The following is a 26,184-nucleotide window of genomic DNA, read 5'->3' on the forward strand; positions in this document are numbered from 1 at the left end:
CTGTGTGCATGTGACACGGTGTATAACAAACATTGCAGAGGTATTTACAAACGTGCTTAAACGGTTCTGTGTATGAACCGTAACAGTAGTCACACACATAGGTACCGCCAAAGAAACCGGATTTATTTACAATCAGGTAATAATGGTCATTGTGCAGGTACATCCACACAGTGCTGGCGTGTACTGCGTCATGGGTTTTGTAACACTGTAGGTGTTTACGCCCTGAACCATGGTGGAATACTACGATTTTTAGGTTTAAGTGATTTTCAAATTTTGTGATATCAGAGAGCGACACCTTGTGGGTTTCATCAAATCCTACAGCGCTATGCAGTTGTTTAGCATACTGCATTTTATCAGCGGCAGACAAGCTTTCATTAACAAAATGGGCGAGACAAAGAGAGAAACAAAGACTGTTCTGAGACCCATCGTTTTCAGGGTTATACAGGTGCCTTCCCTTCTTGGATAAAATTTCATCATAAGGGACGCTTCCTAGCCTCAGTCTAGAGCCAGCACCACTACTACCACGTGCCACGGTCACAACAAACTCCAGATCATCATCTGTCAGCGACGTGTCATTACTCTGCACAACTTGAGAGATCACCTCCAAAAACTCGTCAGCGTTATATGCGTTGTCAGAGCTTAAAACAGCTTGCACATCGCTGGCTAGAGATGGTCCTCTCAAAACCACATTTAATACACTACCTGCAGGAGAGTCCTCTAAGGCTGCACCAATCACGCCTGACAACCTCTCTCTAACACTGTCAATTGCCTGGGTGATATTATCAAGACTAACGTCTCTGAAATCGACCCTCTGGCGAAATTCGGCAGCGTTGAATCTAGGTATGTCACGGACACACAACTGTGCACCGCCTGTACTGGTAGACGGCACAGCGGGTGTTCCTTCTACCGGATTTCCTGCACCGTGTTGACAGACCATAGAGTTACTCACAGAACCGACAGCAACATGTTCAGCAGAGACCCCACGATCACACACATTCACACCAGAGACCCCACGATCACACACATTCACACCAGAGACACTCACGGCCCCAGAACCGACAGCAGCATGTTCAGCAGAGACCCCACGATCACACACATTCACACCAGAGACCCCACGATCACACACATTCACACCAGAGACCCCACGATCACACACATTCACACCAGAGACACTCACGGCCCCAGAACCGACAGCAGCATGTTCAGCAGAGACCCCACTATCACGCACACATTCACACCGGAGACACTCACAGTCCCAGAACTGACAGCAGCGGCATGGTGAGGCTATATTATCATCACTGTTATTATCATTGTCACTGTTGTTATTATTATTAACACCGAATTCTACAATAACAGCAGCATTAGATGTAGCGGGAGTAGCAGCAACACCAGAACCTGAACCACATGCGTGTGGTGCTGATGGCGATGATGATGAGGATAAAATTCTGTCTCTTAAAAACAGGGCTGTTCTCTTCTCTATCCCCCGCATTCTTTTTAAAATGTATCTGGACCAGCGCATAACACTGCTGTGGCTAGCCAATACATCTGGTCCAGAGGGTGTGTTAAAACGTTCCCTAACTGTACCTGTCAAAGCACGCCGCCCCTCTGTAGTGCACTGGGACGAATCGACATTATCAGTAAAATGTGTGCTTTCGTCATCGGTGTCATAACGACCATCCCGACCTGAGTGCTCATTCGTTTTTAACAGTTTCCTTGGTGGTGCCATTATCTACGTCTACTTACTGTGTGTTCCTGTTTTTCTACACAATGCGTCTACTAGATTATTTATTGATGTTGTGGTTGTGTGCTGTAGTTCAATTAAGGTACCGACGCTCTGTTTAATCAACTGTACCTGTGTATTAAGGGCTCTGTAGCGTCGCTTGTTAGTTTTACTGTTCCTAATCAGGTTTCGCCGCTCGCTTGCCAGGAGGAGGTATCGCGTCTCGGCAATTCTTTTCTGCCGCTGTTCGCGCTTGATTAACCTAGCCTGCTGCCTGCACCTGATTTTGAGCAAAACGTTCTCTCTTGCTAGAGCAGCCTCTGGTATGGGAGAATCAGAGGGTGAGACAGGGTCGGTAATAGGCTGAGGAGGAGTAGGTGGAGGCGGGGTGGACGGCGGGGACGTATGGTTTACAACACTCTCAACACCGGCATCAACAACCACCCCTACTGAAGGAGACAGGGGGAGAGGGACAGGAGGCTGAGGAGGGCTGGAGGGCGGGGGCGTATGGTTTACGACACTCTCAACACCGGCATCAACAACCACACCTACTGGAGGAGGCAGGGGGAGAGGGATAGGCTGAGGAGGGGTAGTTGGAGGCGGGGTGGAGGCTTGGCCTGGATATGCGTCAACAAATACCACGCTCTCATCAACAGCATCAACAACAACACCAACAGCTGATGGGGGAGGCCTGGGAAGAGGGATAGGGGATGGAGGGGGGAGGAGGACCCTGGGGGGTAGCGGCGGGGTGGAGGCCTGGCCTGGATATACGTCAACAAATACTATGCTCTCCTCTTCACCATTTTCAACAACAACGTCAGCAAAAACAGCGGGAGGGGGAGGAAATGAAGCGGGTATAGGTGATAATGTCAGTAAATTGGGTAAGTTACTGTGTCTGTAATCACCAGTACTGTCTAACAGGTCATCAAAATCTGGAATATAGTCATCACCTCTTAATAATGTAGGGATTGTGGGGAGATTCCCCACACACACACCTCTCCCCGCTGCGGGAGCAGAAGCAGCACCAGTATCAGCAACGCCAGCCTTCACAGGTGTACTTGTAGAAAACAGATCTTTGCTTACTTCGTGCTGATGCTGTAGGCTGGTGTCCAGTGGTGGGAAGAGCGACTCCTGCTGACTCCACAAAGCCTCTACAGATATTCCCTCATGAAATAGCCGCCGGTGCGGAGGAGGAGGAGGAGGAGGAGGAGATGGTCCGTGTTCCTCACTGATCGATGCCCTCTCACGCTGCTGGGCGCCCGCTGTTCCGCCGACTTCCTCTCGGCCGTTAGGAAACGAGTTCACAGACTCCCCGACCTCCTCGAATGTGTCGTTGAAGCACTCCTCAACACTCGCTGGAGCCGGTTCTACACCGCCTGATCCTTGTGCGCTCCACGCTCCACCCGCAGATAATCCCTGGGCAACCAGTAACGCAGCTACCGCAGCGTTTGTTTCTTGCGTGGCCGTCAGCTCAGGCGGTTGAGTACTGTTTATTAAAAAAATAAAATAAAAAAAATTACAACATTAACGTTATCATTATTATTAATATTATTATTATCATTATTAGGCTGCTATTATTATTATTATTATTATTATTATTATTATTATATATAACGACGTGTCTTACGTGAGAAATCCTTGTCCTGACGGTGTAACCCTCTGGAAATTTTCAGATGGGTAGTCCTGGTGAATCGCCCAGGCACTGTTATGGAAAAACAAAAAAAACGATATGTTAGCAGTATTCTGTATCCGACACATATTAGCATAATATTCATATAAAGTAGCATTAAAACATTATGTCTTACGTGTTAAACCCGCTAGAGAACTGATGGAGGGGTCTCAGCGGCCTGCGCTGTGCACTGTGGAGAAAGAGGAGGTAAAACAGATGTTTACAATGATGCCGCAAGCATTCCCCCATTAATGATAAATAAAATATATAAAGAAAACAGTCTTACGGTATAAAATCTCTAGCAGCAGAGGCTGGAGGGTCTGTTCTGCGCCTTTTCAACGAAAGTGTGCGTCTTTGTGTTGCAGCTGGAAAGTAATACCATTATTTAGCCTAGTAACACACTCTTTAAAATAATAATAATAAAATACATTCATTAGGTCAAGATTTAAAACGAAAATACATTCATTATGTTTAGAATTTAATATCAGTAATAATGAAAATAAGTAAACACACACACACACACGATCACACACACACACACACACACACACACACACAACGAAATGTTATTTTAACTTACGGCCGGTGCGGCGGGGTGCAGGGGCACGGTTTTCAACTCCGGAATCGTCAGCAACTGCGCCTAATAAGAAAACACTTTTTTTTTTTTTTTTGTAGTTGTAGTTTTTAGAATGTTTTTCTGAGAAAAATTAAGTATCTAGAGAGCAATGTTATCCAATATAGTTTAGGCACGCTTACCGTTAATTGAAGCCATTGTCCGCAGTAAAGCAGTAGAAAAGGGTCCGCTGTGTTTCACGCAACTTAGCCTTTTTTTAAAGAAAATGTCCTCTGCTTGTTTCACAGAGATTTTTATACATTTGGGTAAAACATTAAGCAAGCACGACACACATCACTAAACCCTGATTGGATGTTGGTCTAGCCTTGCCGTATGATTGGCTACTGTACTTTCTTCACATGTTTTGCCCAGACATGTCTGAACATTTATTACACCAAACAGATGGTGCACAGCAGGGGGTCGTTGTAAAAAAACACCTGGGCATTCTTAATTCCTCTGATTTCGGACATCCTGGCACCACTCGCAATGGTCTGGGGTAGGCGAGGTGTTGAATCAACACTTATCGTCTCTTTCCGGTCCGGGGCATCGGTCGGCGGGGGGGGAGGGGGGGGGGGTGGCTGAGGGAGGGGATTATTACGCAAGGAGGGGCTTTTGATTAGCCAATAGCTACGGTTTCATTCGGAACCACCCCCAGAAGGAGGCGCTATGTTTAACCAATGAGAGCAGGATTTCATATGACGTTTGTGGGGGAGGGGATTGGGGGAGGGGCGTGTGTGAGGGGGGGGGGGGGGGTGGGCAACGCACGCACGTTTCGCGTGCACACACGCACGCGCATTTCACGTGCACGCGCAAAGCTGGTCCCTATATACTACTGATACTTCCATGTGGGGGTGGGGAAAATTGTTACCAGTCCAAAATACAGATGTTTTTGTTGTGTCTGAATGAAGCGGAAAGACGGATGGAGAATTGGTCTTTTATGCGTACAATGTGGCTTTGAGATGTACAGTACAGGCCAAAAGTTTGGACACACCTTCTCATTCAATGCGTTTTCTTTATTTTCATGACTATTTACATTGTAGATTCTCACTGAAGGCATCAAAACTATGAATGAACACATGTGGAGTTATGTACTTAACAAAAAAAGGTGAAATAACTGAAAACATGTTTTATATTCTAGTTTCTTCAAAATAGCCACCCTTTGCTCTGATTACTGCTTTGCACACTCTTGGCATTCTCTCGATGAGCTTCAAGAGGTAGTCACCTGAAATGGTTTTCCAACAGTCTTGAAGGAGTTCCCAGAGGTGTTTAGCACTTGTTGGCCCCTTTGCCTTCACTCTGCGGTCCAGCTCACCCCAAACCATCTCGATTGGGTTCAGGTCCGGTGACTGTGGAGGCCAGGTCATCTGCCGTAGCACTCCATCACTCTCCTTCTTGGTCAAATAGACCTTACACAGCCTGGAGGTGTGTTTGGGGTCATTGTCCTGTTGAAAAATAAATGATCGTCCAACTAAACGCAAACCGGATGGGATGGCATGTCGCTGCAGGATGCTGTGGTAGCCATGCTGGTTCAGTGTGCCTTCAATTTTGAATAAATCCCCAACAGTGTCACCAGCAAAACACCCCCACACCATCACACCTCCTCCTCCATGCTTCACAGTGGGAACCAGGCATGTGGAATCCATCCGTTCACCTTTTCTGCGTCTCACAAAGACACGGCGGTTGGAACCAAAGATCTCAAATTTGGACTCATCAGACCAAAGCACAGATTTCCACTGGTCTAATGTCCATTCCTTGTGTTTCTTGGCCCAAACAAATCTCTTCTGCTTGTTGCCTCTCCTTAGCAGTGGTTTCCTAGCAGCTATTTGACCATGAAGGCCTGATTCGCGCAGTCTCCTCTTAACAGTTGTTCTAGAGATGGGTCTGCTGCTAGAACTCTGTGTGGCATTCATCTGGTCTCTGATCTGAGCTGCTGTTAACTTGCCATTTCTGAGGCTGGTGACTCGGATGAACTTATCCTCAGAAGCAGAGGTGACTCTTGGTCTTCCTTTCCTGGGTTGGTCCTCATGTGTGCCAGTTTCGTTGTAGCGCTTGATGGTTTTTGCGACTCCACTTGGGGACACATTTAAAGTTTTTGCAATTTTCCGGACTGACTGACCTTCATTTCTTAAAGTAATGATGGCCACTCGTTTTTCTTTAGTTAGCTGATTGGTTCTTGCCATAATATGAATTTTAACAGTTGTCCAATAGGGCTGTCGGCTGTGTATTAACCTGACTTCTGCACAACACAACTGATGGTCCCAACCCCATTGATAAAGCAAGAAATTCCACTAATTAACCCTGATAAGGCACACCTGTGAAGTAGAAACCATTTCAGGTGACTACCTCTTGAAGCTCATCGAGAGAATGCCAAGAGTGTGCAAAGCAGTAATCAGAGCAAAGGGTGGCCATTTTGAAGAAACTAGAATATAAAACATGTTTTCAGTTATTTCACCTTTTTTTGTTAAGTACATAACTCCACATGTGTTCATTCATAGTTTTGATGCCTTCAGTGAGAATCTACAATGTAAATAGTCATGAAAATAAAGAAAACGCATTGAATGAGAAGGTGTGTCCAAACTTTTGGCCTGTACTGTATGTGTCATATGATAAGGAAATGGAATCATGGGGGGGGTGGTAGGGTACCTGTATAAATGTAATCAATTTATAAACATAATCATTCTGTACATACTATGTTTTATTATTAAATGCTGAGTATTTTCATATGGTTTTGCATTCTTTTTTGACATTTGTAATGAATGTTTAACTGGAAAAAATGCTAAAATGTTAAATTCAACTGATAAAAAAGGAATAGTGAATCGTGATACCTTAAGACATCTTGAGACGGTAATATTTCTAAGACATCTTGAGACATCTTCATATTTCCAAGACATCTTAAGACATCTCAAGACATCTTAAGACATCTTAAGACCCATGTCTATAGACACGTCTTATAGACATGTCTTGACTTACCAAGACGTCTCAAGACATCTCAACAAATGTGTCTTAAGACACATCTTAAGACGTCTTGAGACACTTTGATGGCTGGGTATGCTAGAAGAGTTTAACGATCACTACTACTACGAGTTTGTCATGGAGGAAGAAGACCGACTCCGCTACCAATACACAAGACTTATTATCCTCCGAATTTAGCGTCTTGGAATCCATCAACAGGAAGCTAGAAATGCTTGGTATGCTCCACCAGGAGATTAAAGACCTGAAGGTAAGCTTGGAGTTCACTTACCAGCAGATTAGCGACCTGCAGAAAAACAACGCTGAACTCCGCTCCACCTTATCGACGGTCACTTCAGATGTAGATCTCCTCAAAAAGGAAAATAAACTCCTGAAGGAAACTGTCCTCGACGTACAGTCCAGAAGCATGAGAGACAATTTAATCATTTCTGGCATCCTGGAGAGCACACCAGACAACCCAGAAGACCAGGTAAAAAAGTTCATGGTGACAGCCCTCAAGATCCCGACGGAGACTGTCAATAATATCACCTTTCACCACGTCCACAGGCTCGGATCCCGAGGAGGTCAGCGTCCTCGTCCGATCAGCGCCAAATTTGAACATTATCAGCAGAAAATACTCATTAAGAGTAAAGGACAAGAGCTGAAAGGCACTTCGTTTGGTATAAATGATCAATTCCCCGGGGAAATCAACGAGAGGCGGAAAGTGTTATATCCCATCCTAAAAGAGGGGGAAAAGGACCTCTCTTGTGGTCGACAAATTATACATAAATGGGCAGATGTTTCGGCACTCTACCACCACCCCATGGCTCTTCTAAATGAGATAAGTACCTCTAAAACCACAAATCAAAGTAGAATCATGGCTTAATTGTATTATAAAAAAAGGAAAAAAAAAAGAAAGAACAAAAGATGTGTGTATGCATGTATATATATTGGGACTGCACTATTTTGAAAAATATCTAATTGCAATTACTTTGATTGATATTGCGATAGTGATATGATCTGCAATATTAAGGCAAATGGCAACTTTTACATCATTATTTTCATTATCTTTGAAAAACATATCAAAATGACTAAGGTGCGACTATTGATATCTGTCCAAAACAGAGACGTCTTCTTAAGTCTGCAGAATATAATATATAACCCACAACATCTCTGCAGCATGACAATATTTTATCTAATATTTAATTCAAAATGGTAGTTGGACACATTTCTCCTGCAACAAATAATTAAGCATTCCTGTGATTGCAATGGCATTAATTGTGCGGCCCTGGTATATATGTATGTATGTGTATATGTAGATGTATATGTATGTACATTTGGATATATGGATATATATATGTATATATAATGAACACAACACTGAACTAGTGAAAAGGAAAAAAGAAAAGAAAAAAGAAAAAAAACACACAAGGTGTGAACGTACACTTCACATACTCCACCCAGAATTCTCCCCTTTCTTCTCCTCTCTCTTTTCCCCTCCTCCATGTCTCCCTCCCTCCCCCTCTCCCTCCCCCTTTCCCTCTCACTCAATCCCCCTCCCTCACCTCACACACACATACACTCCATGTAACCCCTTTGTTTTTCAGGTTTGTGAATACTTCAAGGCTCAGGTGCTTCTGGTTGTTTAACATGCTTGTATAAATTCTAACGCTCTGCGGTGCTTCACCATGATACATCGGTCAACTATAATACATACACTTAACAATTACATCTACTCATGCATAATCCACGCAGATAGAAACACACACAGATTATTCTCCATATTCACACACAGTATGATAGAACTCCCACTTTGTTAATGTCACAGTTAAACTTCGTATCCTGGAATGTACACGGCATTCGCTCACAGGCAAAAAAATTAAAGTGATGGACTTTGTCACAAAATTGAAAACAGATATTTTATTCCTACAAGAAACCCACTTATTAAAGTCAGAAGAAAAATCTCTTAAAGATCCAAATTTTAATCAAATTTTTTTCATCCTGCTATAACAACAGACAAAGAGGTGTCTCTATCATGGTCCACAAGAGACTACCATTTACCTTAAACAGCACGGTAAAAGACCCAGAAGGCTGCTACATCATTATTCAGGCAACAATCTTTAACAAATTATATACAATCGTTAATCTGTATGCCCCTAATAACGATGATCCAGCCTTCTTTCACACAGTCTTCTCTCTACTATCTAACCTATCAGACAGCTCGACAACTATAATTGGAGGAGACTTTAACACAGTCCTAAATTCATCATTAGACCGATCTAGTAACTCAGTACACACAAAGCAATCACAATCGGCTAAGGTAATACAGGAATACATGGATTATTTTGGGCTTGGCAATGGCTGGAGACTCAAATACCCATCGAAGAGGGAATATACTTTTTTCTCTCCTGTGCATCGCTCATTTTCAAGAATTGACTTTTTTCTCTTAAATAACTCCATCTCACAAAAAATTACCACAGAAATACACCCAATCATTATCAACAACCATGCACCAATATCACTCAATCTTCAAATAGAAACCACCCATAAACGGTCCCCAACATGGCGCTTTAATATCTCTTTACTTAAAGACCCAGACTTTGACAAAATGGTGAGACGGAAGTGGCAAACTTTCTTGAAGATAATGACTCTCCAAATTTATCTCCATCTTTAATATGGGAAGCTGGGAAGGCAGTAATCAGAGGAAAATTTATATCATACTCATCCTACAAGAAGAAACAGGAATTGCAAGCAGAAAAAAACATTGAGGAAAAAATTTAAACTAACACAGGAATATGCAAACAATGTGATCAAGTATGGAGCCAATTACAGTGTGCAAAATCGCAACTGGACAATATTCTATCAAAGAAAACTGAATTTATCATACAGCAGCTAAGACATAATAACTTTGAACACAGTAACAAATCAGGAAAATGTTTGGCTAATCATCTCCAACGCAATAAAGAAAAATCTTTGATACCAACAATCCAGGGGCCGTCCAGCAATTACACACAATCTCCTCAGGAGATTAATCAGATTTTCTATACTTTCTACCATAGCTTATATTCAACAGTAAACAATCCAAACCCAGAAGATATTCAGGCTTTTCTAGGTAACCTAAATTTACCTCAATTATCCACTGAACACAGAAACATCTTAGATGCTCCCCTGACTATTAATGACCTAGAGAGCACATTAGACAAAATGCCAACAGGTAAGGCTCCAGGACCAGACGGCTTTCCTGCTGAATTTATAAAACATTTCTGGACAATATTAGCACCACTTTTCTTAAGGACAGTGACAGAGATCAAAAAGAATGGAGGTATAAGACCTCACATGAATACAGCAGCAATCAAATTATTACTAAAGCCAGACAAAGACCCCACACTTCCTTCTAGCTACCGTCCTCTATCACTAATCAATAGTGATATCAAAATTATCTCAAAGGCACTCGCTTCTAGGCTGGAGAAAATAATCGCATCAATAATTCATAATAATCAAACGGGATTCATTAATGGCAGACACTCAAGTAATAACGTCAGAAGAGTTCTTAATCTGATGAGTAAAGTACAACGCGGCAACACAAAAGCAATTATTTTGTCACTTTATGCAGAAAAAGCTGGTCAACTGGTTCTTCCTCTTTGCCACCCTGAGTGGATTTGGCTTTGGAAAGTCATTTATCCAGTGGGTATCAGTCTTATATAATTCCCCTAAGGCCACAGTCACCACCAACGGGATCACATCTCAAAGTGTCACTTTGCAGAGAGGAACAAGACAAGGGTGCCCACTCTCACCTCTACTGTTTGCAATATTCATCGAACCATTGGCTATGGCAGTCCGTCAGAACAGCAAGATCATAGGTATCCATTCCGCCAAGTCAGAGCACAAATTAATCTATGTGCCGACGACATTTTACTTTATCTACAAGAACTGAAATCGTCTTTACAAGACGTATTTAATTTAGTATTTAACAAATTTTTCTAAACTTTCCGACTACTCCATCAACTGGTCCAAATCAACAATACTGCCAATAACGGAGAACTCTTGGAATCCTGCAGACCAAAAATTTTCTTTCCCTGTGGGCAACATAAGATATCTTGGCATACATATTTCACCCAAACTATCAGACCTGGTCCACCTGAACTTTAGCCCGCTGCTAGATAAGATCTGTGGTGACCTGAAGCGCTGGAATAATCTTCCCATCTCCCTCCTGGGACGAATAGCCACAGTTAAAATGAAAATTCTACCCCAAATTAACTATTTTTTTTTCCATGATTCCATTCAAAACCACATCAAAATGGTTCCAGTCATTAGATTCTGCGATTATAAAATTCTATTCAAAGAACAAAACAGCAAAAATTAGCCTAAGCACCCTTCAGAAAAACAAATTGGAAGGGGGATTGGACGCTCCTAATTTTACACATTACTATTTAGCTAACCAGCTACAATATCTATCGAAATGGTTATATCCTAACGAAGACTACAACTCCTGGCTCGAACTAGAACAGGCGGACTGCAACAACATAAAACTCTCTGACCTCCTGTTTATCACCACTACACTCAGACGTCATAACTGCTTACTTCCACCTTATCTGCCTGGTGGAAAACTCTAGAAATCACAAACTCTCAAATAGAACCCTGGTTGCTCTCTCCAATTTGGCACAACCCAGATTTTGAAATTAACAAAAGACCTCTCCATTTTAGCACATGGGAGATGAAGGGAGTAACTCATCTCCACCACCTTTTCCAAGACAATATACTTATGACATACACAAACTTATTTCAAACTTTTGAAATAAGAAATGGAAATTTTCTACAATATTTATAATTGATAAAAACAATCAAGAAGAGAATTCCAGTGCCTCAGGATACTTTGCAGCCACCAGAATTTGCCAAACATATTACAAAGCTTTCTCTGAGAAATAAAAACAACCTTTCTAAGATTTATAAATTACTGTCAGAGACCAGTTCTATACATTTACCAATTTTAAAATGGGAAAAGGAGCTGGGTGTATCCCCAGACCCTGACTTCTGGACTCAGATATGCAAAAATACATTTAAGATGACAAGAAACACTAATATACAACTTATCCAATTTAAAGTACTCCACAGAACACACATCAGCCAACAAAAGATGAACAGAATGGGCTTCAGTCAATCTGACATATGCACTCAGTGTACTCAGAACACTGCAGACACCTACTTTCATGCTCTCTGGTTATGTTATATGGTCCCGTCCAGTACTTCTGGTCAGCAATCACTCAAAAACTCTCCTCCATTTTGGACTGCAGGATCCCATTATCTCCCAACCTGTGCTTAATTGGTGACCTGATGACAATTGACCTCCCAAACAGCCACTGCAATTCTCTTCTTGTAGCTCTCGCCATCGCCAAGAAAACAATCCTAGTCAATTGGAAAGATAAACAGACCCTCAACATCAACCATTAACTGAATCTCCTTACAGAACATATTTCGCTGGAGAAAATATCTGCTGGCCACAGAAACCAATTAACATACTTTACAGAAAAATGGTCACCATTTATCCACTCACTAAACGTGTCTGTATAGTGCCACTCAGCCTGTGAGCATATGCCACCTGTACATATAAATATTACAACTCAAGAAAAACTATTGTGTAATATGTAATGTGTTTCTGTTAATGATGTAACCCCTAATCTCTCTATCTCTCTCACCACAATATACCACAGCGGTTCATCAATTCAAGGAATTCAAGGCTTAAGCATGTGTTAGGTGCACCCTCTCTCTCTTGAATCCGGTCCTGCTCCCTGGCTCTGTGGGGGATCGCAGGGCCGGGTGGTTTCCCCTGGGGGGCGGGTGTGTCTGGACTGCTCGCCCTGTGTGTCTGGGGGTGGCGGGGTTCCCTTGTGTTCCCTGGGCCTGGGGCGGCTCCTCCCCCCCTCCTTCGCTCCTCTCCCGCTCTTCCCTCTTCAGTTTGCTGCGGCCAGTGTGACCCTGGTCGGGACCACTGCATGGGCCTGGCGCTGCAGTTGCTTGGGGGGGCGGGGTTCGGTGGGGGCTCGTTGGGTTTCCTTGGGGCCCGCCTGGCCTGCTGTCCATGGGCTTTGGGGGCCTCACAGCATGCTGGGCCAGGGGTCTGGTTGGCACCACCTTCTAGCCCCTCTCATCCATCCCTCCAGCCTTCGGGCCGGGCCAACACTGGCCTGGCCTCCTAAACCACATTTAGTTCTCTTACCACACATTCCACAGTTTTAACGCACCACATACATTCACTCTTTGAGGTGCAGACCACTGATGGATTGGGGGGCTTCACGATGGGGCAGGCTATGGGACAGTGGTGTCCTGTAGCCCTACATCCTGCCCCCCCACCCATCTTTATCTGTCCTCCAATTTTAAAGCACCACACACACCTACATCTTGGGGGACAGATGGGGACAGGTTCCAGGGGCCTTATGGCTGCACAGGCTGCAGGACAGCAGTGTGCTGCAGCCATCAGCCTTGCCCCCACCTGTCTCCTATGTCCCCCAATTTTAATGCACCACATCACATTTAGGGGCCCCCCTCTTACTATGTTCCTCCGTCAGGGATCGGAGAATCATAGTAAGGGGGGGGGGGGTGGTGGGTCAACACACACTGTAGATACGCATGGTATGGCTTGTGGGGCCCGGCCCTCCTGGGCTGTGAGTTGGAGCCAGGGAGCCCATTTACATCATGGTGGTGTCGCTAGGTTCCCGGTGTGTGTGTGTGTGGGGGGGGGTCCCGTGGCCCTGTGGCAGGTGGGCTGGGTAGCGCCCTGGGGGCTCTGTGGGTGCCTGTCGGAGTTCTGCCTCCTGACCAGCTGTAGTTTTTGGGCCCCCTGCTATGGGGTCCCGATGGGGGTGGTCAGGGATGGGTGGTGGGCTGCCCCGCCCATCTAGGGTGCGTCTCTGGCTCTCTGGGGGTGCTGGCCATTGCTGCCCCGGGTCCTTGGGCCTGCGTGGTGTCCTGCAGCTTCTGTGGCTCCCTGGGCGTGGGGTCTGGGCGCTCCTGTGGCCTTGGGGTGCCTTACCGGCCGCCTTCCCCCACTGGGCTGGGACACTGACCCTGGACCCTGGTGATGGTTCTCATAAACACATTGGGAGGGTTCAAATACATGCATGCATGTCCGATACTTCAGCTCCGTGACGCATCACAAAGAACCGATGGGATCACTCAAAAGGGGCTCAGTTGCTTCTCAAACCTACCACACTGCTCTGGCAACTCTTCTCCACAATAGGGCTTTCCTCCACCACCAGGACTCTCATATTTCTGGTGTTCAGTATTGACTTCTCTCTTTTTTTTTTCTTTATTATACATTTATTTGTTTATTTTCGGTAATCTGTATGGAGCACAACAACCTCAAGGCCACAATACATCAGCTACACTGCCTGTTTCTCCTCTGTTTTTTTTTTTCTTCTCCTTCTTCTCCGCATGCACTGTCGGTATATAACTCAGGACTTAAGCCCCTGTCCCTCAATCCCCCCCTGCTTGTCCCTTACTTTCCCCTTGACACACTATGGTGCAACATGATCATGAGCCATCATGAACGGCTATAGCAGGGAGCCCAGCAGCAAAAGAAACCCAGATAGAGCGGAGAAAACAGCATGGCAGGAGGAGCTGGGGTGGAGGTGGGTTGCGATTACCGGCAGAGGAAGCAGCAAAAGGGGCCACACTAGAGCTGTGTAAATAGCACGCTCTGAATGCAATTTTCCAATAGGAGCAAAGGGACAGTCAGCTGAGCCATCAGCTAATTGAGGATTGCTTGCTTGCCATTGACAGCTAATTTAGAGCTTGACGTCTTGGCCTGCCAGAACTAACACTACGCTTGATTTCAAAATTACTATAAACAACTATAAACTCAGCCACAATTCGAAGATAACAACGGATTGAGCAGTTCTTAGTATCCCTCAATTAACCCACTCTATCAGATGACAAAAACACAAAATTAACAGCCGAAATAACTAAGGAGGAGCTGAACAGTGCAATTTCTAGGTTAAAAACAAATAAATCGCCAGGGCCAGATGGGTTTTCTTCTGAATGGTACAAGACCTTCAGGACTGAGTTAATACCATACCTTCTTAACATATTTAATACAGCATTAAAAGAAGGAAAAACCCCGCCAACTTGGAGTGAAGCTACAATCTCGGTTATTCCGAATGAGGGAAAAGACATACTGGACTGTGGGTCATTTAGACCAATCTCTATCCTGATTACTGACTACAAACTATATACATCAGTTCTTGCCAAGAGAGTTGAAGAGGTAAGGACCTCCACCTTATACACACGGACCAGACAGGTTTCATTTCGCAGAGACAAACCCATGATAATATTAGACGTTTATTACATATCTTGAGCCATATACAAGAAGTTACAAGCCTTACTGGTTAGTCTGGACGCAGAGAAGGCCTTCGATTCTGTGAGTTGGAAGTTCTTATATAAGACTCTCGAGAGATTTGGATTTCATAAAGACTTTATTAAAGGAATTAGTACGCTATATAATAATCCAACTGCCTGCATAAAAATAAACAGGCACCTCACTATTACATTGGAACGGGGCACTAGACAAGGTTGCGGATTGTCAGCACGCCTTTTCGCACTTTATATTGAACCACTTGCTCAATGGATTAGGCAATCTGAAAATATTAAAGGTATTACTATAAATGGGGAACAGCACAAAATTGCACTGTACTCGGACAATGTTTTATTATACCTAAATGATCCCGCTAATTCATTTCCTGAGCTATTTAAACTTTTAAATAATTTTGGTTAATATGCAGGATATAAACTAAATGTTCAGAAAACCCAAATCTTAACACAAAACTATACTCCATCTAAACAACTTCAGGATAGATTTCATCTGAAATGGGACCGGAATGCAATGAAATACCTAGGTGTACTGCTTCCTAAAGACATTTTTACATTAGCAAAGATCAACTATAACCCCCTCCTTACCAGAATAAAACTAGATATACAGAGATGGAATTCCAACCCTTTTATGAGCTTCACTCAAAGGGTGGAGACGATAAAAATGAATATACTCCCAAGACTTTTTTTTTTTTTTAATTTCAGGCTTTTCCAGTAGAAATCACCACAAAAAAATTCTCTGAGTGGGATAACATTATTTCCAGGTTCATATGGCAGGGGGAAAAACCCAGGGTAAGGTTCAAAACATTACAATTGTTGAAAGAGAGAGGAGGTATGGCTGTACCAAATTTGAAGGATTATTTCTTCTCAGCTCAAATTAGACCATTGATAAATCTGTGTAACCGAGACTACCATGCCAGTTGGAAAGACATTGAAATATCACTCATTAAGGACCCTCCAGTCCCGACAGTACTGGGTAATAAGGATCTAGGAAAATTTGCAAACAAGTTGCAAAATCCATGGACAAAATTCCAAATTAAAATCTGGAACTCAGTTTAAGACACATATACATTGCATGATAAGTTAGGAATAATTAGATGGTGTGCCTACGACCCTGACTTTAAACCGAGCCAATTGGACCTTAGATTTGAAAGCTGGATAGTCAAGGGAATAACAACATTTTATTCAATATTGGATAAGGGACAATTAAAAAGTTTCCAAACTTTGAAAAGAGAACATTCTCTTGAAAATGAAGACTTTTACAGGTATTTACCGGTATTTATTAGAAATTATACATTGGATCCAGATGATCCAATACTGATTTATCAGAGTGAGTCAAAGGTACTATATCTAGACTGTGTAAGGGCTTCATGATTAAAAACACCTATTCCACAGACAACATTAAAGATAATTGGGAGAAGGAAGGTAATTTTGAAATCTCCAAGGAGGAATGGTACAGTTATTGTGAGTTTCAGTGGAAATGCACTAACTCACATACATGAAGAGAACCTGCATGGAAGTGTTTAATCAGATTCTTTGTGACCCCTAAACAGAAAGCCCATTTTGCAGGAGAGGATCCACAGTGCTGGAGGTTGTGCAGGAGCCATGATGCTAATCACTGGCATTTATTTTGGGAATGTCCAGTAATTGTAAATTTCTGGTCTGACATGCACAAAATATTAGAAATCATGTTCCATATAAAAATACCTTACCATTTCAAAATTTTTATTTTGGGAGAAGTTAACTTTCTCACAGGACATCTCAACAAATACCTATTTGGTGTTCTGATTTCTGCTGGCAAGAAAACCATCACCAGGCACTGGCTGTATCCTGACTCCCCCACAGTAGAGGAATGGACTGATATTGTTAATGAAATATATATAATGGAAAAGATTACTTTCTCACTTCATCTACAAATGGATAAATTTACAGTGCTCAAAATGGGTCTCTTATGTACGAATGTGACAGTCACATCCTAGAGACTTAGCAAACTAAATTACTTCTCTCTGTCCACTTACCTTTTTTGTTCATAGCTATGTGGTCTATAGCTGAAAAACAGCCATCCAGCCCCTGTTCATCAGCGGGGACTGTGTGGAGAGGGTGGCCTACTTCAAGTTCCTGGGCGTCACCATCGAGGAGGACCTCACCTGGAGTGCTAACACCACAGCGCTTGTGAAGAAGGCCCAGCAGAGACTATATTTTCTCAGACTCCTCAGGAAACAACAACTCTCTGAGAGACTGCTGGTAACCTTCTACCGCTGCTCTGTAGAAAGCATTCTGTTGTACTGTGTCTGTGTTTGGTTTGCCAGCTGCACAGCTACAGACAGGAAAGCGCTCCATAGAGTCATCAACACTGCCCAGAAGATCATCGGCAGCCCTCTCCCCTCACTGGAAGAACTGTACAGTTCCCGCAGCCTCAGTAAAGCCAGGAACATAGTGAGGGACTCATCACACCCTGGGCACCCTCTGTTCGAACTGCTGCCATTGGGCAGGAGATACAGGACTCACAAGTCAAAAACAAACAGACTAAAGAACAGTTTTTATCCCAGAGCCATTGTTGCCCTGAATAATGCTGAATAATGTAATGAAGCTGCTAAGAACTTTAGCAACAGCTGCAGGACGGTTGTTTGTGTGTGTGTGTGCGGGTGTGTGTGTGTGCGTGTGTGTGTAAGATGTATTTTTAGTATTAAGTCTAGTACTTACGTACCTTTATTTATTGCACCATGATTGCACTTAATTTCGTTGTACTCATACAATGACAATAAAGATTCTATTCTATTCTTCTTCTGCCTGTCTGTGCTCTCCCTAACCTACGATTTTAAACTGATTTATTTTAGCTTTGGAGTTACTTTTAAGCTATCTGCTTGGACATCAGTTGTTTTTATTTTTGTTCTTATTTATCTCCTTTAATCAGACGTTATTTTAATCACTGGATGTCCAAGCATTTGGGGTTTTAACAGCCAGATACGGCCTGCTTGACAGGTGGGAAAGCTGACAGCACAGCGATACATCTATGGCTACATCTATGCACGCCGATGTGGACCCCCAGCTTGTAAAAGCAGACAAAAGATTGCTGACCTGAAAGAGGACATTCGTCGGTGTTACACCGAAATCTGTGACCGTCGGAATCTGTGACCACAGGCGGCGATGTTGCACATTGTCTGCGTGTGTGTGGCCATCAACAATGGCAATGGAAAGTAGATAGATGTTGTAAATTACTTTTATTATAACAACGTTTTGTGTGATAATGTATGCACTGTTTAATAAATGAGTAAACATCGACACAGGTGCTCTGTTATTGCCTCAATATTTGGACAGATGTATTTTCATTTCAAACTTCAACCGTAAAGAGCTAGATGCACAGCCATCAGAATATGTGACCTCACTGAATCTGCATAATAATGAGTTTAAACCTCAAAATAACTGTTTTCAATCCTTCTGTCATCGTCTCACATTAATATGGACACATATATTTGTATTTGGGATCATCACAGAGATAGAAACACAGAGGTCACATATTCTGATGGCTGTACAGTGGTCACAGATTCCGACGGTCACAGATTTCGGTGCAACACCGGCTCTCTGGTGAGCTAAACGACAAATTCTCCATGCTGACCTCCCTCCAGGAGGTGGCTCATGAACAGTCGCTCCAGATCGTCTCACTCACGGCGGCCCTTCAGGACACAGTGCACTGGGATCCCAGCGCTTGGCCTCCACCATCTTCCAGCTCAACACCGAGTCGTTGGTGGTCCTGGGTGGAGGTGGTCGGCAGGGGTAAGAGAGCCCCTGGCTGTGCTGCCTCACCTCTGTGCCTCAGCCTGTAAAAACCGCTACAGCGCCTTGGCATTGGACGGAGATCCAGACACTGGCACTGCAAACGCTGGCACTGCAGAGGCTGCTGCTGCAGCTCCTTCCCCGCCGACCGGTGCTGCTCCAGCCGCTCCCCACTTGGAGGGGTCGGCCTCGGCGCCTAACAGTGCTGTGGCTCCCTCTCCGCCGACCGGTGGTACTCCTGCGGCGCCCTGCATGGATGGATCTGCGTCTTCCTCGCTGGCACTTGTTGTGCCGCGGCTGCAGGAGCCGACCATCGACTCCCATCCCGGGCATCAGCTTCCACGGCGCGTCGGAGGATCCTAAAGGAGGCTGTACGAAGACGCTCCGGGGGACTCCTCTCCCACAGCCAGGTTGGCGCTCCTCCTGCCGGGGCCGGTGGGACTGCCGAGTTGCCGCAGCTCCTGCGGCTAACATTCAGCACGCTGTTCAGTGTGCCCCATGTGACTGACAGTTACGTACATTGAAAGCATACGCCCCCCTGCTTTCCTCTTTGGTTCATCCCCAACCCACTCCCACATCCATATCCATCCCAGTCAGAATCTCAAATAGATTTAATAGACCAGCTTCACCATGGATCAATAGCAACCCCAAAAACTTAGTTCCCGTCACACCTGCTTCACACTCACCACACTGTGATGATGAGCGCACGTTCAACAGGAACATTAACTCTCTCTTTTAAATAAAACTTTTATCATAAATGACCTGATTTTAGATAATAAGTTGGACAGTGTTCTTTTAACAGAGACATGGCTTGGCACTGACGCACCTGTTGTTCTCACCGAGGCTTGCCCACCAAATTTTATTTTTTTATTTTCTACTAGGGGAGGTAAAAGAGGAGGCGGAACTGCATCAGTCACCAAAAATACACTGCACTCTACTGAAGTTTCGTTTAACAGCTACACATCATTTGAGTATCATGCCTTTGTTTTTAGCAGTCCTCCTATTCTTTGTATCACAGTTTACAGGCCACCCCACCATTCCACCTCTTTTACCACTATTAACAATCATACACACCACCTATAACAGAATTTTAATAACTGGTGATTTTAATTTACATGTTGATAATACCTCGGATCCAATGTCCAGAGAATTTTTAAACATTTTAACCTGCATGGATTTTAAACAACATGTCACACAGCCAACTCACAGCAGAGGATACACCCTAGACCTGGTCATAACCTATGGCCTGTCCACTGGTGTGTCCTCTGTTGTTGACCTGGCTGTGTCTGACCACTACTGTGTGTATTTAACATCACCAGTTTAGCCATCGGGAGGCCCCAGTGAGAACAGTGAGGAAACGCTACCTAACTTCTGAAGTGGCTGCAAGTTTTATCCAGATTTTACAGAGCACTCCTGCTGAAATTTTACCTGCACCCTGTGATTTTATTGTGGACAACTTTAACAGTAAATTAAAGTCAATACTTCACTCAGTGGCTCCACTTTTAACCAAAACAATAAAAACAAAACCTACACCCCCGTGGAGAAATGATAATATCAAAAGACTGAAAAGAAAATGCAGGAGTACAGAGAGGTGGAGAAAAACCAAACTGACAGTTCATTATGAAATATTATGCGATCAACTCAAATCTTACAATAAAACAGTCAAACAGGCAAGAATATCCCACTTTTCAAAACTCATTTCCGATCATAAAAACAACCCCAAATTCCTTTTCTTCACCTTCGATCTTTTAACCAACACCAATTTTAATAAACCATCCAAGATGTCAACAGACGCCCTCTGCGAGGACTTTGCAGACCACTTCAGAAGTAAAATCGATGATATCAGATCCAGTCTTTTATCCCAACAGAATGTAATTTTTAACACACCTGGATCATTGCTTTTACCTGAGGAAACACTGGAGAGTTTTGCCCTGGTTGATGCAAGGGCACTTGGTCGAGTTTTCTCCCAGGTAAACCCAACAACCTGCCTTTTAGATCCGATTCCCACATCACTTTTAAAAACATTTTATGGATTCTTTGAGGAACAGATTTTAAATATAGTAAATTACTCTCTTCAGACGGGTGCCTTCCCCGCTGCCTTCAAAACGGCGGTGGTGAAGCCCCTTCTGAAGAAGAGTAATTTAGATCCCAACATTTTTAATAATTACCGACCTGTATCCAACTTACCGTTTTTAAGTAAGATTTTAGAAAAACTGGTTTTTAACCAAGTAAATGATTTTTTTAAAAAGAAACAATTTTTTAGAGAAATATCAGTCTGGTTTTAGGATGAACCACAGTACCGAGACAGCCCTTTTAAAGATTTTAAATGATATCAGGTTTAATGTTGATTCACAAAAACACACAGTCTTGATACTACTGGATCTAAGCACCGCCTTTGATACAGTAGATCACCACATTTTATTGAACAGACTCAGAAACCTGGTGGGCCTCTCTGGTACTGTTTTTAACTGGTTCTTTTAACTGGTTCAGCTCTTATCTCACAGATCAATGCTTCTTTGTAAGTATGGATACATGTTCCTCCAGAACACATGAAATTAGGTGTGGGGTGCCCCAAGGGTCAATTTTAGGTCCAATTCTTTTTAATCTATACATGCTTCCCCTTGGGGTCGTCATCAGGAGGCACAGCATCAGCTTCCACAGTTACACAGATGACACACAGCTGTACATCGCCGTGTCTCCTGATGACACAGGGCCAATTGATACCCTTTTTAACTGCATTTTAGATATCAAGTCATGAATGGCATTGAATTTCCTACAGCTCAACCAGGACAAAACAGAGGTTTTAGTCATTAGTCCTGAAGGCCAGAGAGAGAAACTTTTACCAAAACTACACACTTCACAATGTGTAAAGAACCTGGGTGTCATTTTTGACTCTGAGCTTAATTTTATCATCTTAAGAATATAGCCAGAGTCCGCCCGTTTCTCTCTCAGGCTAACATGGAGGTGCTGATGCATGCTTTTATCTCTTGTTGTTTAGATTACTGTAATGCCCTGCTCTCTGGTCTTCCCAAAAAGACCATCTCTAACCTGTAGTTACTCCAAAACTCAGCCGCATGAGTACTGATGAGGACCAGAGGGCGGGAGCACATTACACCAGTTTTAAAATCGCTGCATTGGCTCCCCGTGTGTTTCAGGATTAATTTTAAGGTTCTTTTATTAGTTTTGAAATGTCTTAACGGTCTTGGGCCATCTTATTTATCTGACCTGCTTTTATCATATCAGTCCTCGCGGAACCTGAGGTCCTCCAGCACCAGCCTTTTAATTATTCCAAAAATCAGAACAAAAACCCACGGGGAGGCTGCATTCAGCCATTATGGCCCACACTTATGGAATAGCTTGCCGGAGAGCATCAGGACTGCAGAGACTGTTTTTGTTTTTAAAAGGAGGCTCAAGACTAACTTTTTTAGTTTGGCTTTTAACTGATTTCTTTTACTCTTTTTATTCTTCTATTGTATGTTATTTTTAATTTCTAATGCTTTTAAATGATTTATTTTTAAATCTTTATGCATTTTATTATTATTAAGTTTCTAAATCTTCTTTTGTTTATTATTATTAATATTATTTTAATCTTTAAATCTTTTTTTTCTAAATCCTTACATTTTTATGCATTTTATCACTATTATATCTCATACTTGTTTTATCTTGTCATATTGCCTTTTAGTATTTTAGTCTTTTAGTTTTTAGCTCCAGTGTTTCCTCATGGGGGGCCTCCACACTGGGAGGTGTGTCCGGTCTGCCCGCGGGGACGTCGCCCTGGAGATCCCTCAGGTCCAGAGGACTGGGAGGCTCTGCACCATGTGTGGAGTCTACCCCGTTCTGTCTGGGTCGAGGTGATCTCTTTTGCGGCGCTCCCTGTGGCAGTAGGCTGTGACGCCTCTCGGTGTGGATGGCTCCCCATAGGTTTTTCTTTCCTCACCTGGTTCCTCAGTGCCCAGCCATGTTATTGACTATATTGACTGTGTGTGTGTGTGTTTATATGTGGAGGTGGGTGGGGCAGGTTTGCAATATGTATGTAGTACTTTCGTTTGTTTTTATTCTGTGAAGCACTTTGTGCTGCATTTTAAATTTATGAAAAGTGCTATACAAATAAAGTTTGACTGACTGATTGATTGATCTCTCTGATGGTTTGAAAATGATTTCCTGGTCTCTGAACTAGCATATTTCAAAACCTAGGCAATATACTTGATGATCTCCCTACAAGCTCTTTCATTCGTCATTGTTCTTTTGTTGTTCCACTTTTCATTTCTGTCTTTAGTTAGTTTTGTTTCTTGAACCAAGAGATTGATGTCAGCTGCGTAATGTAATCTGTGATGATAATAATGATAAAGAAAAAGAAAAAAAAAAAAGAAAAGACTGTACGAAATAACACAAACTCTGTCAGGAAAGAACGCCAACCAAGTATGCCAGTAAAGGACAAAAATGGCAAGACCATCACCAGTGATGTACAGCAGAGAGCTTGGTGGGTAGAACACTTTGAGGAAATTCTAAACCGACCACCTCCAATAACTGTTCCAGATATACCACCAGCAACTGAACAGCTTAGTGTGAACACCAGCCCACCAACCAAAGTTGAAATCATCAAGGCCATTGAAAACGTCCATTGAAGGCGGGAGGTCCAGATGGTATCCCTCCCGAGGCGCTCAAGCCAAACCCAACAACATCAGTGGAGATGCTACAGCACCTCCTAAAAAAGATCTGGGAGCAGGAACAAGTCCCAGCTGACTGGAAGAAAGGCCACCTGGTGAAACTACCCAAAAAAGGTGACCTTTCCCAATGTGGAAATTGGCGAGGTATCCTGCTCCCATCCGTCCCCAGCAAGGTCCTGACCAGAGTCATCTTGGAGAGATTGAAGGAGGCCCTGGATAAGAGATTTAGACCAGAGCAAGCAGGATTTCACCAGGACAGATCATGCACAGACCACATCGCCACCCTGCACATAATCATTGAGCAGTCCATCGAATGGCAGTCCTCTCTCTATGTAACATTCGTGGACTTTGAGAAGGCCTTCGACAGTGTGGACAGAGAAACGATCTGGAAGCTGATGCACCACTATGGGATCCCTAAGACATTTATCAACATCATCCAACATCTGTATGAGAGCTCCAGCTGTCAAATCATTCATAGCGGGAAGAGGGAAATTTTGGTTTATTTCAACCTGTCTCCTATCGTCCTAAATTTGTTTCAAGTGACTAGTGACATAAAAATAATAGTTAGAATGTTAGCCTTTAGCCTAGATGCAGCCAGGGCTCATAGTACTGTCAGACCTGTTAAAACGTAAGTGAATGTAAGTGAGTGGGCATACTTCAAGTGCAAAGTTAGTCCAATAAACAAGCTTTTTTCCACAAAGACTGCCTCATATCGTTAGGATAAATGTCAGAGAACATATTGAAAATGACATGTAAACGTGTTGTCTTACCTTACCGGTGTGGTGCCATGTTTGTTTACCATTTAGCTCTGCTTTCCAAAGCACAAACACATCAGAATCCCATTAGCCAGGACGTGATGAAGAGAAAGTGGGGGTGGATATGACACACCTTACGCAAACCAGACGATAACATCATAAGGCAAGCACTGGACTGGAATCCACACGGCAAGAGGAAAGTGGGGAGACCAAAACAGACCTGGAGAAGATCAGTCAAGAGTGAGGCAAAGACAACTGGACAGACATGGGCCCAGCTGGGGCGCTGGTGGCTTAGTCGGTAAAGCAGGTGCCCCATTTACAAAGCTGTTGCCGCAGCGGCCCGGGTTCGAATCCAGCCTGTGGCCCTTTGCTGCATGTCAGAAAAGTCAGAAGAAAAAAAAAATGCCCAGACATGGGCCCAGCTGAAGAAAACTGCCCAAAACAGAGTCCGTTGGCGGGGTGTGATTGCGGCCCTATGCTCCACCGAGGAGCTTACAGGAATAACTAACTAAAGCATACTTACAAATTGTGATCCTGAATCTCCAGATTTGTCCAACAAAGGGAACTGCCCCATCTTTCATCTGTAACTGCTATGAAAATCCAGTTGTAAACTGGCAGTTTGTGAAGCAGTCCTCATGAAAATAGATGGAACACAATAAAATGCCTGGGTTGTATTGTGGAAGAATTGTATCGAAAATAAATTCCAACCACTTCTTCTTTGTTCCTTCTTGCTTTGCCAGTCGAAACAAGGGCAATTTCTGGTCACAATGAAAAAAGCAGTGTCTCCTAGACATGGGTCTCCTCAACAGCTCCTCAACAGTTCAAACTCTCTGCAGCTTCTGCTCTAGCTCTGCTCAGAGCAGGTTTGTTTGGGGGTGCAGCTCAGTGGCCTGCACTGTGTGCATTGCTAATTTGTTACATTGTGAGTAAATAGAGTCGTGGAAGTAAAGGCAGGAAATTCAAACTAGCCGTTTCAGGCAGCTGAGGAGCTGTGTGTGTGTTGGGAGAGAGAGAGAGCTCCCTGTAGCCTGGATTTTTTTTTTTTTTTTCACTTAGCAGACCTCATAGAGGCAGAAAAATGCTAGCTATATAACACACTAAAGAAGAGGGAAACGCCCTAAAAGCCTAACAGATCCTCTTTAACTTAGTAAGTGTTCATACAGTGGAGTTCTAGAGTTTTGATAAAGGACCAACGGCAAAGTCAAAAACAAACTGCCAACGCTATCTTAGCCGGTCAGACCAAATATGAATATAAGAGCTAATCCTATGGAATTGGATGGTAGTGGAGAAAGTGAAAGTGAAGAGCTACCTGAACTTCACAAACATTACATTCATTGTCAGGTTGCTGCAGCTGACAAACCAGACAAAACACTTCACACCAAATATGTGCTCTACCACTGTCAAGCACAACAATACCAGATGCTTATCATGTTGCGTTGACATTATTATGTCACAGCTTATATCATTAACATTGACTAATATTAGCCTAACCCAGCAGTCACATCCACAAGCCACCTTATCATGATCAACATCATTCCCACCAATAGAAACCGAGTCAAATGTCCACAATTGCATCACAAACAATAGTAAAAAAAAAACTGTATGACTTACCATCAGAAGTACTGCCGGGTGGAGCGTCATTTGTCCTGTTCCTCTGCGTGCCCCAGTGAGATAGC

The 26,184-nt window shown here is 43.4% G+C and overlaps 1 protein-coding gene across 1 annotated transcript; it reads right to left on the minus strand.

Annotated features, from left to right (window-relative positions):
- Window positions 1–246: 246 nt before the first annotated feature.
- LOC144463921 (uncharacterized) lies at window positions 247–4,161 on the minus strand. Its single transcript, XM_078169672.1, has 5 exons — window positions 4,146–4,161; window positions 3,676–3,754; window positions 3,526–3,579; window positions 3,348–3,422; window positions 247–3,206 (listed from the first exon to the last, which is right to left on the minus strand). The coding sequence occupies exons 1-5, from the start codon at window positions 4,159–4,161 to the stop codon at window positions 1,736–1,738; spliced, it is 1,695 nt and encodes a 564-aa protein (XP_078025798.1). The 3' UTR covers window positions 247–1,735.
- Window positions 4,162–26,184: the final 22,023 nt, after the last annotated feature.

This window comes from Epinephelus lanceolatus, chromosome 7, assembly GCF_041903045.1.
Source record: "Epinephelus lanceolatus isolate andai-2023 chromosome 7, ASM4190304v1, whole genome shotgun sequence".
Lineage (NCBI taxonomy): Eukaryota > Metazoa > Chordata > Actinopteri > Perciformes > Serranidae > Epinephelus > Epinephelus lanceolatus.